Here is a 16,656-nt window from a genome sequence, read left to right as displayed (position 1 = left end):
AATCCTAGTGAATTCAGCCAGGTAGCTTAGCTTGCGTGCCCCACCGACCCCACGTTTAGGTTGGAAAGACTGGAAATGGTAAATGATGAAAAAGTTATGAGTAAGTTAAAAAAAAAAAAAAAAAAACCATGTGTGTTTTTAAAATACATTGTAAGCATAGCGGCTTTTTTTTATTGTAAAAAATATTCAATGATTAGCTTCTATGCAAAGTACTATGCTTTAGTGCAAGAAGAGATATAAATATGAGAGGTTCTATTGTGATGGAGTTTACATTCTGGGAGATGGATTACTAGTAATTGATATGTTGTGTAATGTTTGGTGGCTGTGAGGAAACCTTTAGAGCAGGTGACATTTGAATCACTCGAGATTTGCTCGTAGCTGAAAATTGGATATGTGAGTGTGTAATTGAGTGAGAAGCAAAAGAAATTTGTGTGATTGGAATAAAAGCATCCAGTGTCCAGGAGATCTCTGAGGAGTGGGAAAATAGTCTGGTGTCATTGAAACATGGGAGTTGGTTTGCAAGGGAATCATAGTTCAAAGGTAAGCTGGGTCCAGAAGAATCAGATTTCAGTAAGGGAGGTTCTGGGGTGGGAGGGTGGGGAGCAAGAGGCTGTTCATTTTGGAGTCAGTCCTGAGCCATGTTGGCCACAGTGCAGAGTAAATTCCCAGGTTTCCGGAGCCAGGACCCCACGCAGGAGGATCCCAGCCAGTTAACTGAGAGGCTTCAATCTAGAAGTGGGCTAAGGGACTTAGGCCTCAGAGGGCATGCTTGCGGAATGAACATGATCAATTCATATGTAGAATGCATGTGGCCCCTGGCGTGGAGACAGTGGAATAGTTTCTAGAGTAGATCTGTGCCAGATTATGCAGGAATTTAATGCCAAAGTAAGTATTTTTGAGTTTATTCTGCAGCAGTAATCATCAAAGAATCATTAGTTACTTAGTGCTGCTATAACAAAAATTATCATTCTGGCTTTAAAGAACAGAAATGTATTTTCTCTACAGTTCAGGAGGCTGGAAGTCCAAATTCAGGGTGTGGCTCTAGGGGAGGTCTTTCCTTGGCCATAGCCCCCTGAGGTTCTTGGTGTCCCTTGATGTTTGTCTTCCTCCTGTGTCTCTGTGCCTGTTCTGCTCTTTTTATAACTCAGAAGTAATTATGTTTGGACTTTCCCTACTCTGTTATGGCCTCTTTAACATAACAAAACAAACTCCCTTTTTTCCTGATGGTCATGTTGCAGGTACAGGGTTTAGGACTTAAATCCATATTTTTAGGGAACACAGTTCAATGCATAACAACTTGTTACTTTAAAACAACAAGCCTTAAATCAGATTTCTTTCCATGAAAATCCTGAATTATAGGGACAGGATGTGGGAAAGGCAGGAAGACCAGTAGACTCCTGCCAGAGGAAATAGTAGAATGCTGAGTCCCTGGGTGGTGCAGACCATTAACTCACTCAACTGTTAACCCAAAGGTTGAAGGTTTGGGCCCCCCAGAAGAGCCTTGAAAGAAAGGCTTGTTGATCTATTTCTGAAAAATCAGCCATTGAAAACCCTGTGGAACACAGTTCTACTTTGACACACATGGGGCTCCCATGAGTCGGAATCAACTGGACAGCAACCGGTTTTCATGAGAGCAAAGAGGCCAGGAAATGGGGACGAGTGTTTGACTTGAGGTCTAGACCATCTAAAGGTACGTATAGTCTTAGCTAGGCGATTATTATTCTATTGAAATGATAATTAGGGAAAAAAGATTCAGTAGATCCCCATAGAAGCAACTCTGTGGGGACAAAAGTATTTTTATAGTTTTTATTTTTATTAGTTTTCTATTTTATGTATTGTCTTGGGGGCTGGGCGAGCCCCCTTAAGCTGCCTTTAGGCTTAATGCTAGCTAAAGTTTCACTCTTTGTGGTTTCCATCTCTTTAATTTTGTTTCTCAGTGAATGCATTTTAACCTCTTTGGTACTAGGGTTAATGATTTAGGATACATTTTTATGTGGTTGAGTAGGGTAATCAGATTATAAGACTTCTCAGTGGTAGAGCTGACATCTAAAATTGTGTTTTCCCATCCTTGATATTTGAAATGAGAAAAATCATCTCTTCGGATTTACATGCCAAGACACTCCCAGTAAAGTAGGTTGTGAATAAAGTAAGTGCTGTTTTGGGTGTCTGGTAATCTTTTAATTATGAAATAAGCCTTTTGATTTTAATCTTTCAAAATGTACGATACTGATCCAGGAAAACAACCTTCTTAAGGTTCACATCCTGCTGACTCTTTCAGATGAAAAGCTTCTACCTCTACCCCATATTTTGCAAACTGACATGAAAATACCATTACTTGTATCTGAGTTCCACCACTGTCTATAAAAGACTGTTCATTTTGGAGTTAGCCCTGAGCCATGATGGCCCCAGTGCAGGTTTCAGGAGCTGGGACCCCACGCTGGAGGATCACAGCCAGTTAACTGAGAGGCCTCAATCTAGGAGTGGGCTAAGGAACTTAGGCCTCCATTAACTCGTATCCCTTGTCATCACTTCCTCCTGGACCTATCCTCACCTCCCTCCACATACGTACATATATATGCACAACAAACTTGGATACCGATACATTTTATTGTTTTTGTTCTTTTGCGGTATCTGAAATAGCTTGTACAATGAAGACAGAAACCTGCTTCGAATTAGAGACAAGGAAAGACGCAACCAGGAAGCTCACCAAGAGAAGGAGGCATTTCCTGAAAAGATTCCCCTTTTTGGAGAGCCCTACAAGGTATTTATTGTATGTTAGAAGATGGAAGTCTGATTTATCACGATATTTAACTCTCTGATGAAAAGGACTTAACAGGGTCCTAACTGAAAAGAAGATAACTTATCCTAAGGATTGTGTATGAAATAAAGTATGAAAAGTTCTCTGAACATAGTTAGAATCAGTCATAGTTTGTGGGTTTTTTTTGTAATGTTCGTCTCTAAAATATAGTAATGTGATGACAGAGTTCTCAGTAGGGGAATGGAATTAAAACTGCACCCTAAATTTTATATGCTACACATTACATTTTGTGGGTTTCTTAAAATGGTATTATGTAACATGGTTTATTAAATGGTTGTTTTCTTTCATTTTTTCTTCAGTATCTAACTCTGTCTTTGATTTACTTTAATTTTTTTCAGACAGAAAAAGGCGATGAGCTATCCAGTCGAATACAGAACATGCTGGGAAATTATGAAGAAGTGAAGGAGTTTCTTAGTACCAAGTCCCATCCTCATCGCTTTGATGCTTCTGAAAATAGGTTGGGAAAGCCAAGATATCCTTTATTTCCTGAAAAGGGGAGCAGCATTCCACCCCACTCTTTACACACTAGTGTTCATCACCAGCCCATTAACACTCCTGCCTCTGGACCACTTCCTGTTGGTAACATTAGCCACAATCCAAAGATGGCACAGCCAAGAATGGAACCAAGTCTCCATGCTAAAAGCTATGGCCCACCAGACAGCCAGCATCTGACCCAAGATCGCCTTGGTCAGGAGAGGTATGGCACTAGTCATCACAAAAAAGGTGACCACAGAGCTGATGGAGACCATTGTACTTCGATGACAGACTCAGCTCCAGAGAGGGAACTTTCTCCCTTACTCTCCTCTTTGCCATCTCCAGTACTCCCTTTGTCACCTATACATTCCAACCAGCAAACTCTTCCCAGGACACAAGGAAGCAACAAAGTTCACAGCAGTAACAGTAACAATAAAGGCTATTGCCCGGCCAAATCTCCCAAGGACCTAGCAGTGAAGGTCCATGATAAAGAGACCCCTCAAGACAGTTTGGTGGCACTTGCCAACCTTGGGGTAGCCCCTCCCCAGCCACCTTCTCAGACATTTCCCCCACCTTCCCTCCCCTCAAAAAGTGTCGCAATGCAGCAGAAGCCCACAGCTTATGTCCGGCCCATGGATGGTCAAGATCAGGCTCCTAGTGAGTCTCCTGAACTGAAACCACTGCCGGAGGACTACCGTCAACAGACTTTTGAAAAAACAGATTTAAAAGTGCCTGCCAAAGCCAAGCTCACCAAGCTGAAAATGCCTTCTCAGTCAGTTGAGGTGAGTGGAATTTCATGTCTTGGGCAAATTCCAATTTAAAGATAGATTTGAGATGGAAGTGTCTGGAGGATGAGGAGGCCAGTGGCTTTTGGGTAAAGGAGTTTGTTTTTGGGTTTAGGATCCTGTTAACCTATGAAACACTCAGGTGGGAGGGACTACAGATGGCAGATACTGAAATACGTTTTGCAGAAATATTTAAAATTAAAAAAATGGTGCCATAATTTATACATACTAAAACAGATTTTAAGAGTAAAGTTTTGTGTGCTTTGGAAAGTGTCTATACCTGTGTAACTCACACCTCAGTCAAGATATTTTTATCACTGGAAAGTTTCAGGAGGGTTTTGTGCTGTCTCTGTTTTCGGGGAAAACTTTAACGGTGCAAAGAAAAAAGGGTTTTGGATTAATTTTTTCTTCACTCCAACTAGTTTTACTGAGATCTAAAACAATAAAAAAAAGTAAAGATGTCAAAATATTAAAGGCAAAGCCTTTTATTTTTATTTTTTAAAGATTTATTCCCTGCAAGTTGTAGGAAACTTAAAGTTCTGTTCTAGTATTTTTTACTTACCACCTGAAAAAGAAGAGTAGGCCTATGGTGACATCTCATTTGAGAGTGAGTCACAAATATAATATAGAATGTTACTTTATATGGATTTTTAAAGTAACCAAAAATGTATTTTTTAAACAAAGAAAAAATTCATTTTTCTACTCAGTTGATAAATGACAGTACTATGTTTGAATGAAGAGAATCAGAGCAAATATCTATCACTAAACTTTTAATTAGTTTTCAGTTACTCCAAAATTAAGAGTAGAGCAAAGTGATTTTTTCAGTTTATATGCCAGTGTGAAGTCAGTGGAATCTTACCTGTATTGCATAAACATTCTAATTTGTAGATCATTGCTCAAAGCTGTGTGTCTACCAAGAATCAGCCTTACTTAATGCCAGAAGGTAGAATTCCTTGAGGTTAAAAGAAAACAACAAAAAACTTAAGGATCCTTAGCTGGAAAGATAACCCTTTCAGGAGGAAAATCTCCTTTGTGGTATCAGCTTTGGGTTTAGAAGAGGTTGGGTTCTGTTCTAGGCCACTTCTTGAGTTCAAGTGCTTCTGGGTGTCTTCAGAATAGAACTTGGCTTGGAGGCTGAGGAAGGATGGGGGCGGGGGGGGGGGGGAGTAAAGCAAATGCTAGAAATGACCATAATGGCAGAAGTCCACCTTTGACCCCAGTTTACAAAGATTCAGCTCAACGAACCATTTATTGAACATTTTATATTGTGACAGGACCTAGGGGTACAGAACTAGATGTGAAGGCAAAATGGAATAAAATTAGATCTCCCTCTCAAAAAGGTCAGTCAGCCTTCCTTATAATCCAGAGAACAAAGAACGCATGGGGTTTTCTTTGGTTTATTTATCAAATAGGATCTATTGTGTTTTCCCAATTTAAAAAGCAGAAAGGGAACGATGTAACATTCTTTAAACAAAAAGCCTAAAAACAAAAAAACTAAATTGCTTTCAAACAGTTTTGAGACAGGTTGGCAAGTGTTTCTGTTGCCAACCAAATGTCCAAAGATATGCTTAAATGCTGGTTGGGATGACAGAGAGGCCTTGGTACCTGTCCCGGGAGATACTATAGTCTAGGGTGGAGATCAGCCTACAGACTTGAAACAATTAGAGAAAACTGAATAAAGCTATCAAATGTCAGCATTAAAATGGCAAACCTATGTAAATTATGCCAATAGGTTTCCCAGCTTCAAGGGAGATAATCCTGATTAACTTTTTGCTTCCTAGGGAAAAATAAAGATAAACTGAATCAAAATTTTTCCAGAATTTTAAAGTCCCTCAGATTTAACATACGTAGTTCAAACACAGATATATTAGAAGACAGTCCTTGCTTAATTTCTGAGGAGTGGGCCTTGTAAACGAATGAAATTCTCCACAGATTTGGTGATTGGAGGATGGGGTTTTCTTGGTACAAATGCATCTGTATTAACAACTTGAGTGGATGTATACTTTTAATCTGCCTGTCTTTGAAGTCAGCATTCCTTACGCTCTGCTGGCTCCCTCTGGTCTCTGTGCGGGGTTCTCCTGCCAGTGGCAGCCGCACGTCCACCTGCCTGGGAGCCCTGTGGAGGTGTTGGTTGAGTGGAAGGATGAAGCCGAGAAATTGGGCACGTGGAGTGCTCGGAGCGACCTGTGAGGGGCATCCGGAGCTAAGAGTTTGGAGTGAAGAGTGTGGAAATCTGGGAAGCAGAGATATGGGAGCTATCTGGCTAGGTTTTGAGTTAGCTTTTTTAACCTCACATCGCATGGTTTTGCCATTATTTTTTTGTTCACACTACCAAATTGAGTTTGTCTTTTATGTTTTACAAAATGTAGGTCGAATTGAAAATCTCAAATTTTAATATTTCTGCAAACTCAAAGAAAGCATTGAGAAGGGAATCCCAAAAAGCAAAGAACTAACACTAAAATAGGTATATTTTAAATTCACGGATAGCAGTTGCTGTCAGGTTGATTCCGACTTACTGTAGCTCCATGTATGTCAGAGTGCAGCCGCGCTTCCTAGGGTTTTCCGTTAGATCACCAGGCCTTTCTTTGGAGACTGGGTGGGCTCCAGCCTTTCAGCTAGCAATTGAGTGCGTTAACCGTTTGTACCACCCAGAGACTCAATCATTTGACAATAGAACTAGCATATTAATCCTGTGTTGTTTTTGGAGTTGGAGTAGAGGGATAGAAAATGAGGGGCAGAAGAGGAAGTTGACTAGTAGTACAGCTAAGAGAAGGGAGGTGGAGTTGGTTAAGTGGTTTTCCTTTATTTGCTTAATTCCTTGTAAGGCGAGTAAGAGGGGATTTTCTCTTTCCTGTCTCTCGGAGTGTGAGGATGATTGAGTTTTGCTGTTTGTTTTATTATCTATTCCCGCCTCCCTTTTCCCATTGCTTCCATGAAACTTTTTTTTTTTTTAAATGAACCACAATAGGAAAGTCATCTTGTCTTTTTGGAGTTTTTCCATTTTTAAGCCACATAAGTACGGATCCCGTACGCTGTTCTTTGCCCTTTCACCTGACAGGAAAAAGCAGGCATGTATATTTTAGTTGGTTCTCTAAAAAGTAGTATTATTTCCTGGCGTAAGTAACTCTCGCAGTTAAATCTTAGTCTTTCCTAAAATTCTAAAGGAAAAAATATCAAAAGGTCAATATTCTGACTGTTTAGAGGTCTGAACCACAAAAATGTGTACTTGGTGTTCTTTGAGCTTGTCAGTTTTAGTTCTGTGTCGATTGGAAGGTGATTAACTGTGTGAAATGAGCTATCCGAAGGCAGAGCTAGGACTGTGATCCCTTGGGGATACCCTCCAGCTTTACAATTACCGTGTCAGAGCTAGACTAGACTGATTGGAGGGTTGAGAATGCTCTATATTCCTTTTTTTCTTCTTGAAGATAAAAATAAAAGGGAATAACTGTGGTCTCTGTTTGTGAGTGTTCATGAGCATGGGTACCTGGGCTGGGGAGGAGAACCTAGATACAGGTTAAAAAAGATAACAGACTTGTGCAAAGGCCTTCTATTGAAAGGAAGAAATGTATACTGTATTTAGAATATTGGAATTTTAAAGCTAAATATCCAGTCTTTTCCTTTGCAAATACAGCCCAGGAGGATGAAGTTATAGTTAATAGCAGAGCCAGTGCTAGAACTCCCAGTTCTACTTGTTGTCTGGTAGCACAGTGATGGCAGCGTGGTGATGTTGGTGATATGAGTTTTTTTTTTTTTTTTAATTGAACTTTAGATGAAGGTTTACAGAACAGACTAGTTTCTCATCAAACAGTACAGAGATTGTTGTATGACATTGGTTAACAACCCCACGACATGTCAACACTCTCCCTTCTTAACCCTGGGTTCCCTATTACCAGCTGTCCTGTTCCCTCCTACCTTCCGGTCCCTGTGCCAGGGCTGGTGTGCCCCTTTAGTCTTGTTTTGTTCCATGGGACTTTTGAATCTTTGGCTGAAGGGTGAACCGATTATGAATGTTTTTACACGAGCTGGGCTTTCTCACTCAGACGGAAACTCCAGCAGAGCCTTGTGGGGGAGGGGGAGCACATAATCAGCTTCATTTCCTATGTGTGTTTCTTGCTTCCAGCCTTTAGTCTTTCATTCTTTTTTTCTTCATTCTTTTATTTGTCCATTCAGCAAAATTGTATTGGAGCCTTACGGTTTTCCAGGCACTGTAGTAGGCCCTGGGGATGCAACCATGATCAAGCCAGACGAGGTCCCTGCTCTCTTAGACCTTTTGTTGTATAGTGGGCATAGACAGTTAACATATAAACAAAATTTACAGCCTTTGATAGTGCTCTAGGAAGTAAGGAGAGTGATGAAGGTGAGAAGAACCAGAGGAGGTCACTTTTAAAAGGGTGGTCAGGAAAGGCCCCTTGAGGAGGTGACTTACACAGAGATGTGAAGAATAAACAGGAGTCAGTTATGCAGAGTTAGAAAAGGCATTTTATTTCAGGCACAGGAAGCAGGAAGTGCAAATGGCCTGGAGGTGGTAAAAGGAATGAATGACTTTGTCAAGAACAGAAATGAGGGCTGTATGGCTGTAGTACCCAGAGGAGGGGGAGGATGTGAGATGAGATGGGAGAAGTGAGACCTACAGGCATGGCCTACAAAGGCTAAGTGTACTAGCTTCCTAAGTCTGCCATAACAAATTATCACAAACTCAGTGGCTAAAACAACAGAAATTTATTCTCTCACAGTTCTGGAGTCCAGAAGTCTGAATCAAGCTGTAAGCAGAGCTGGTTTCTTCTGGAGACTCTGAGGGAGAATCTGCTAGCTTTCTGGAGGCTGCCAGCAGCGCTTTCCTGGGCTTCCAAAAACTATAATTCCAGTCTCTGCCTCTGTCTTCGCATGACCTTGTCTGTATCTTTATATCTCAAATCTCCCTCTCCCTTTTCTTACAAGGACACCAGTCATTGGATTAGGGCCCTCCCTAAATCCAGGATCATCTCATCTTGAGATCCTAATTTTATCTGCAAAGACCCTTATTTCCGAATAAGGTCACATTCACAGGTGTAGGGACATATCTTTTGGGGAGGCACAATTCAACCCACTATAGTTAGACATTTGGATTTTTTTAAGTGTGAGAGGAGACCACTGGAGGATTTTGAGCAGGAGAGTGACATACCTACTTTTCTTTTTGAAAAAGATCACTCTAGCTCCAGGGTGGAGAATGAACTGAAGGGGCAGGAATGGAATCAGTGAAGCTAGCTAGCAGATGTGAAACGATGGCAGCTTCGAGTAGGATAGTAAGAGTGGACATGCTGAGAAGTAGATAAATTCTGGATATATTTTGGTCAGGAACTAATAGGGCTTTATGATTGATTGGAGACGGAAGTAGACTGAGGTGAGGGAAAGGTAGGCATCAAGGAAGTCTCTTAGGTTTTGTTAATGTTTTTTAATATTGTATTTATGGTGAAAGTATACACAGCAAGAAATAATTACGTTCAAAGAATTTCTATACCTATTTTTCAGTGACATTGGTTACGTTCTTCACATTGTGACAACATTCTTATTTCTATTCCTATTAACTTCATTGACTGCCCCCTAACCTTCTCATCATGCTTTAGAGTAAAAGGCTCATAGGTTTTCAACTTGAAAAGTAAGGATGATGGGATACTAGTTACTGATATGGAAGATAATTGGGGCAGAACAGGTTTGGAAGGAAAACCAGGAGCTCTGAATGGATCGTACATGAAGTTTGAGGTGCTGTTATATATCCAGGTAGAGATGACAAGTAAGCAGTCATAAATAGCAGTCCAGCTCAGGGAAAATGTCAAGACTGGAAAGAATACATTTGGGATTTGTCTGCATATGTTATTGTTAGTTGCCGTTGAGTCAATTCTGACTCATGGTGACCCCATGTATGCAGAGTAGAACTGTTCTGTATAGTTTCAAGGCTATGACTTTTCAGAAGCAGACCTCCAGGCCTTTTTTGGTCTCTGGGTGGGTTTGAACTACCAACCTTTAGTCTAGGAATCGGATGTTTAACTGTTTGTACCACCCAGGGACTGCTGTCTGTGTATAGTTGGTATTTAAAGCCTTGGGATGGGGCAGATGTGTCTGAGAAGGCCCTTTCTGGCTCAGTTCTACCTGCAGCAAACAGAGATGGAGGGAAGAAATGAGGACCTGCTGGATTCAGGAGAAAAAGGTGAAAATCAACTTAGATGTTCAAGAATCTGCTTTTAGGTTAGTGGAAATTAATTAGGTTTGTGGTTTTTTTTTTTTCCTTTCCTACCTAGGGTTTGAAGTATACATGTAAATGCTATGGTTATTTTAGCCTGCTATTTATCTAAATTTACATCCCCAATAACTAGGTGGATTGTAGAAAAATTTACTATTGAATTAATTTGCCACTACATACAGCAGCTCCTGTGGTCCCACTCCATTCTCCCCTTCTTTCAAAGCATTCACATGTCACCAGCATTGAATTCATTGTTTAACCACTTTAACTCCTGGCAACTCTTAGCAAGTTGAATCTTCCATTTTCAGTAAACTGCCAGCCTAACAGCAGGGTAAGTTAATTCACAGTGGAATACTATGGCATTGTCTAACAGCAGGGTAAGTTAATTCACAGTGGAATACTATGGCATAGTGATTCACTTTGTAGCCATGTGTCCAAACATTCTTTCCTACTTCTATATTCAGCTCTTTTCCTATTGTCTTAAACCTGAAAAAAAAAAAAAAAAGCTCTCCTATTACCTTAAACCTTTTTTTAGGCAATTCACTTTCAGTGCCGAGGGTGCATATCCTACTGATGCACCACTCCAATATCGTTGAGAAGGTTACTCTGTCACATATACATTTTTAAGTAAGTGAGTTTTAACAAAAGTATCTTGAGCAACTGTTTTGTGCCAGGCCTAGTACAGGCAGTAGGGTTACAATAGTGGGCAAAACCTAGATGGCGTTTATTGTCTTGGATCTTAACATCCAGTTAGAAACCGGCATTATTCAAATAACCACATGGATAAATTATATGATTACATAACTGTTAATTTTCCTTTATAGCACAAGTGCTATAAAGGAAAATTAACAGTTATGTAATCATATAATTTGGCAGTTATATAATAATGTCATCCTCCATTTTTGTGATCTGATGTGATCAGCTTCCATTTGCATAATGCCAATTTTCTCATAATAACCTGGTGTTTGGAAACTGTCAATAAGTGAGGAGTTGGGTATAAGAGTCAGGAAAAGGGGCTCATGACTTAGAACTAAGGTGCTAAAGAGAAGGATTTTCTGAGAAAGTTCTGTTTGCATGAAATCTAAAGGCTGAGTAGGAGTTACCAGAGGAGGGGGATGACTAGGGGCTGGAGGTTAAGCAGCATCAATAGCGTGTGTCAGTGGCTTATGCCATGTGTTGTGCAGAGACTGTGTGCTACAGATTCCCCTTGGGTTATGAGCTCAGTACTGTAGATAAAAGAAAATTTTTCCTTCATTTGGGAACTTGGCAGCATCAGAATCACCTGGGAAAGATTACTAAAAATACAGATCATTAAAAATAAAAATTTCTAGGTCCCACCCCATGAAACAGATTTAGCAGGTGTACGGGTGAGCTCAGGAATGTGTGTGTGTGATTGTGATGAAGTGTGTAGCCTGGAAATGATCATTGTTCCCGAGGAACTGGCAACAGACTACAGAACGTTAGAGAGGGACCCTCTTCCCAGTGGCTCAGGGGTCTCCATGAGAGTCTCAGGCCAAAGGATTGTGCTAAATTGATGGGGCTCTGAGCCTTTTGAGAAGGGCCATTACAGCAGCCTCAGGGAAGAAACACAGGAGTGAGATCCCTAAGACTGGACTCCTCTCTTCCCCCACAACTCATGTTGCCCTTCCCTCTGCCTACACAATTTCAAGCTTGTGGGGAAGGTAGAAGATTCTGATACAATCTTATTTAGCTTTTCAGGTTCAGCTTCTAAAAGCGTTTTTATTAGTGGTACCTCTATTGTAGCAAATTTGGATTCTATGAGCTAGAGCTCTGTTAACTTGGGCAGACCAACACGAATTAAATGCTTTACATTAGGAAATCGATAGCAAAGCAATGCAGTTGTCTGTGTACAGAATTCCCTGATGATGTTGGGTGTCTGGAGCAGAAGACTTCCAAACTATGTACAAGAAATATTAAGTAACGTGTATCTGCATAGTGCTTTGAACCCACTAAGCGGCTCCATGAGAGAAAAGACATGGCAATATGCTCCCTCAAAGATAACAAGCTAGCAAATCCAATGGGGCGTTTCTACTCTGTCATATAGAGTCACTATGAGTCTGAATCGGCTCGACAAAGCACAATAACAATAACATCTGCTTAGAGGCTGGTTAAATCTTAGACCTGAAAATATCCAAATATAAAAGTTAAAAAATAGTAGAAAATGATTGACAGAAGTTTTAAAGCAGAAGTTGCAGACAGACACCCCAAAGGCTAGATTGGGTCTGGAGGCGATTTTGCTTATGTAACATGTTTTCTTTTTTCTCCTTTGAGCCAGTCTTTACCAACTGGAGATTTCGGGGGGAAATGCAGATTTTCAGTTTCTCCAGAAACTCAGCTACAGTGGAATAGAGGCTGCCACCTTTAATTTCCTGGTTCTAGCAGTGGTTTGGAAACCCTGGTGGCATAGTAGTTAAGTGCCATGGCTCCTAACCAAGAGATTGGCAGTTTGAATTCACCAGGCGCTCCTTGGGAAACTCTATAGGGCAGTTCAACTCTGTCCTGTAGAGTTGCTCTGAGTCGGGATCGACTCGAGGGCATTGGGTTTGGTTTTTTTGGGTTTTTTTTTTTTTTTTTTAGCAGTTGTTTAAATTTGAGGAAACACTTCAAACCCTAAAGGGATATCTAAATAATGTAGGCAAAATACTTCTGAAAAGTTCTAAGAGTGAGTGTGAAGAGTAGAATGGCTTATAGTAGCCCAAGAAGAAAACATAAAACTGAAACTTGAAGACCTATTAATTGCAATAAGGAGCCCTGGTGGTTCAGTAGTTAAGTGGTCAGCTGCTAACTGGAAGGTTGGTGGTTTGAATCTACCAGCTATTCTGTGGGGAAAAGATGTGGCGGTACGTACGCTTCTGTAAAGATTACAGCCTTGGAAACCCTATGTGGCAGCTCTACTCCGTCCTTCAGGGTTGCTGTGAGTCAGCATCGACTTGGTGGCAGTAAGTTATTCTTTTTTTTTTTTTTTTTTAATTAATTGGAATTGTTTTTTTGTTGTGTGAGTTTTACTTTCCATTCCTCAAAATGCCAGAAGTACATTTGGTACCAGCATAAGAAAGTACTGTTCCTCATTGTTGTTTTCACACTTGAGATGTTTGTGTATGGTTATTGGATCCCCCTTGGGTCTCTCAGGTTGTCCCTTTGCCAAGATACAGACATTCAACTCTTTTTAATCTTCCTGGGCTGTGTGCTCTCCCAGGCTCTCACGTAGCAGCCCCAAGTCGTTTTAGCTCTTCTCTAAATTAATTGTGTTTTATTTTGAGCCAACTGATAATCTTCAGGGACAGAAAACCAGATATTCCAAGGAGAGTCCTGCTGATGATTTGAGTTAGTGGTTTTGATTTTGGCTATTTTGGTGGGGGTGACTAGTACTCATGAGATTTTTAAGCAGCATTCCTCCTAAGAGAGGATCCTGGTTCGTGTTATCTTAACAAGTTTCGTTTTTGGCCTGCATTTCCCCTTTCCAGTTGCCAAGAGCTGTTTGAAAATCATCATTTTCCAAGGTTATTTTGCTACATGTTCACATTTTCCAAGAACTTTATAAACCGCTATTTTTACATTCGTTTGTTCCGTTCTTTAATTGTTGAAATCACTAGGTTGACAGTTTTTCCCCTCACAGATACTATGTCCACATACACCATCGGTTTTCCCTTGAACTTTATTTCATTCCCTGTTTGAATACGGCCTACTTTCTCTCTGCATTTTTTCTCTAACCCTGTGGAAATTTGTCGAGCCCGTTCTAATCTTTTTAATCCCTTTGATTGAAGGGTTTTGAGGTTTAATGTTTTAATCTGGGGCCCTCAGTATTTAAGTAATTGTAGGTCCTATTTCAAGCTCTATCCCTTAGATAAATCACCTTAGGTTTTTTTTGTTGCAGTTTAAAAATAATAGAACTCAGAATTCGTATTAGCCAAGAATTTGGAGCTTTGAATTGAACTACAGGAGTTAAGAAGGAAATCTGTGTTGTTCAGATTTCTTGTAATTCTTGCAAACTCAAACTTTATAGGCTCTCATTTTCCTTAAAGCTCAATTTTTAAAATACCCCAAAGCAAGTATTTGCAATTGCATTTTAGAAATAATTTTTATAGAATTTTATGCTGTAATTAGGATTTCTTATGTTACTGCCAACATTTTTTTCATGCCTGAGAATGTGGTAACTTGTGAGAAGTTCTTTTTCCTATTATCAAATAATCTGGATATTCTTATAGAATTTTTAAAAATCTTTCCTGTCAGGAGTTATTTGATCATAGAAAGATTCACATTTTTACAGTCTAAGTTTTAGTCAACAAATATTTGAACATTCACTAGATATAAAGAGAGCTAATGTGAGAGAATTCACGTGCACAGTAAATTTATGACACAGTGTAAAAAATGCAAAGTATAATCAGTATGAAAAATGTAATATGGAACTATTAGTAATGGCCATATAATGCTAACATCGTTCCCTGTTTACTTTCTGCCAGGAATTGTTCTCAATGCTTTATGTGTATTAACTCATTTAATCCTCACAATGACCCCATGCGGTGGGCATCATTATTATCCCCATTTTAATGAGAGACTTATGGAGGCCCAGAGAGATTCATTTGACCAAATCTACCCAGCTCTTAAGTGGTGGATATGGAATTCAAACACAAGTAGTCTGGCCCCAGAGTCTACACCGTTAATTAACCACTACATCCACAGTATGTTGCTTTTCCTTTTTTCCAAATACTGTGCTTCATGTGAAAGTTTAGATAGCAAATTAGATTCCCATTCAACAATTCATACACAAATTGTTCAGTGACATTGGTTACAGTCACCGCAATGTATCAGCACTCTCTCCATTTCCACCCCACCTGCCCCATTTCTGTCCATCTGGTTTTCCCTACTTCTCCTTGCCTTGTCATCTTTGCTTTCGGGTGAGTGTTGACAGTTTGGTCTCATGTAGTTGATAGCTCTGAGATGCATATTCTTCATGGGAGTTATTGTTTATTTTATAGGCCAGTCTATTATTTGGATTGAAGGGTGACCTTTGGGAGTGGCTTCAGTCCAGGCTAAAAGGGTGTCTTAGGGCGATAGTCTAGGGGGTTCCTCCAGTCTCTTATCAGTCCAATAAGTCTGGTGGTTTTTATGAATTTGAGTTTTGTTCTACATTTTTCTCCCATTCTAACTGGGACCTTCTATTGTGTCCCTGGTCAGAGCAGCCGGTAGTGGTGGTCCTGTGGACTAATTTGTTCTTGAGTCTTTGGTTTTCTTTGCACCAGACAGGAAGAGAGTAATAGTTGTATCATACATGGCTGCTTGCAAGCTTTTAAGACCCCAGACACTACTTAGCAAACTGGATGTAGAACAATATCTGTATAAACTAAGTCATGCCAACTGACCTAGTTGTCCCATGAGACCATGGTCATGAGCCTTCAAACCCAGTAAATCAGTTCCCTCAAGGTGTTTGGATATGTCTAGAAAGTATTGGTAACAGTGTCCCCGTGTGCTTTATTGTATCTGTGAATATATATGCAGCACATACAAACATGTATACACGTGCCCACAAATATATCTGCGTGTAGTGCATGTACTCCCATATGCCTTCTCACACCCATATAGTATACATATCTACCTATGTAACCACTCACATATTTTGTGCTTGTTATTACTCTTGTTGCAAAATTATGTATGTTATAGCATTTACAGTAGTTGCCCTTTATTCTTGTATATCTTTCAGTGCCTTCATTTGCCTTGGTCAAATTGTGCTGACTTCCTCCCTGTTGTGTATTACCTTTCCTACATTGCCTTTCTAACAAGTTCCAAGGAAGTTATGCATAAGAATCACCTGAGGATCTTGTTAAACTGTAGGTTCTGATTCAGTATATCTGGGGGAGACGTGCAAATTGTCAGCAGGCAACTTGTTAGAAATGCAAATTCTCAGCAGGGGTTCAAGCCAGAGCCCTGCTTTCCCATCACCAGAATTAATATGTGTCTGCTATCTAGTAAGTTATTCCCCTCCCTTTCCCCTTCCATCCCTGGTAACCATCCAAGAATGTTGCTCTCTATACCTGTTCTTTACTTTCTATAAAAGTGGTATCATGCAATGCTTGCCCCTTTGTGGTTGGCTTATTTCACTCAGCGTAATGTCCTCCAGATTCATCCATGTTATGTTTGGTGGACTCATTATTATTCTTTATCATCACGTAGTATTCCATTGTATGTAGGTACCTCAACTTGTCCATTCATCCGTTGATGGGTCCTTAGGTTGTTTCTATGTTTTTGCTATGGTGAAAAATGCTGCAAAGTATGTTGCATTTCTAAAAAGGAAATTGTACATCTGTTGGAGTTCACTTTTGAAGTACTTTGGATTTTGGTGAAAG

At 40.1% G+C, this 16,656-nt stretch overlaps 1 protein-coding gene across 7 annotated transcripts in view; it reads left to right on the top strand.

Moving 5' to 3' along the window:
- AFF1 (ALF transcription elongation factor 1) overlaps positions 1-16,656 on the top strand; it is a 227,247-nt gene that overhangs the window by 113,686 nt on the left and 96,905 nt on the right. For all 7 annotated transcript variants that reach the window (XM_049885769.1, XM_049885768.1, XM_049885770.1 and 4 more), the window contains 2 exons: positions 2,641-2,761; positions 3,157-4,074. In XM_049885769.1, the coding sequence (XP_049741726.1) occupies positions 2,641-2,761; positions 3,157-4,074 (1,039 nt within the window). The remainder of the gene's footprint in view (positions 1-2,640; positions 2,762-3,156; positions 4,075-16,656) is intronic.

Source organism: Elephas maximus, chromosome 5 (assembly GCF_024166365.1).
Source record: "Elephas maximus indicus isolate mEleMax1 chromosome 5, mEleMax1 primary haplotype, whole genome shotgun sequence".
NCBI lineage: Eukaryota > Metazoa > Chordata > Mammalia > Proboscidea > Elephantidae > Elephas > Elephas maximus.
This window is presented reverse-complemented; position numbering and strand designations above follow the sequence as displayed.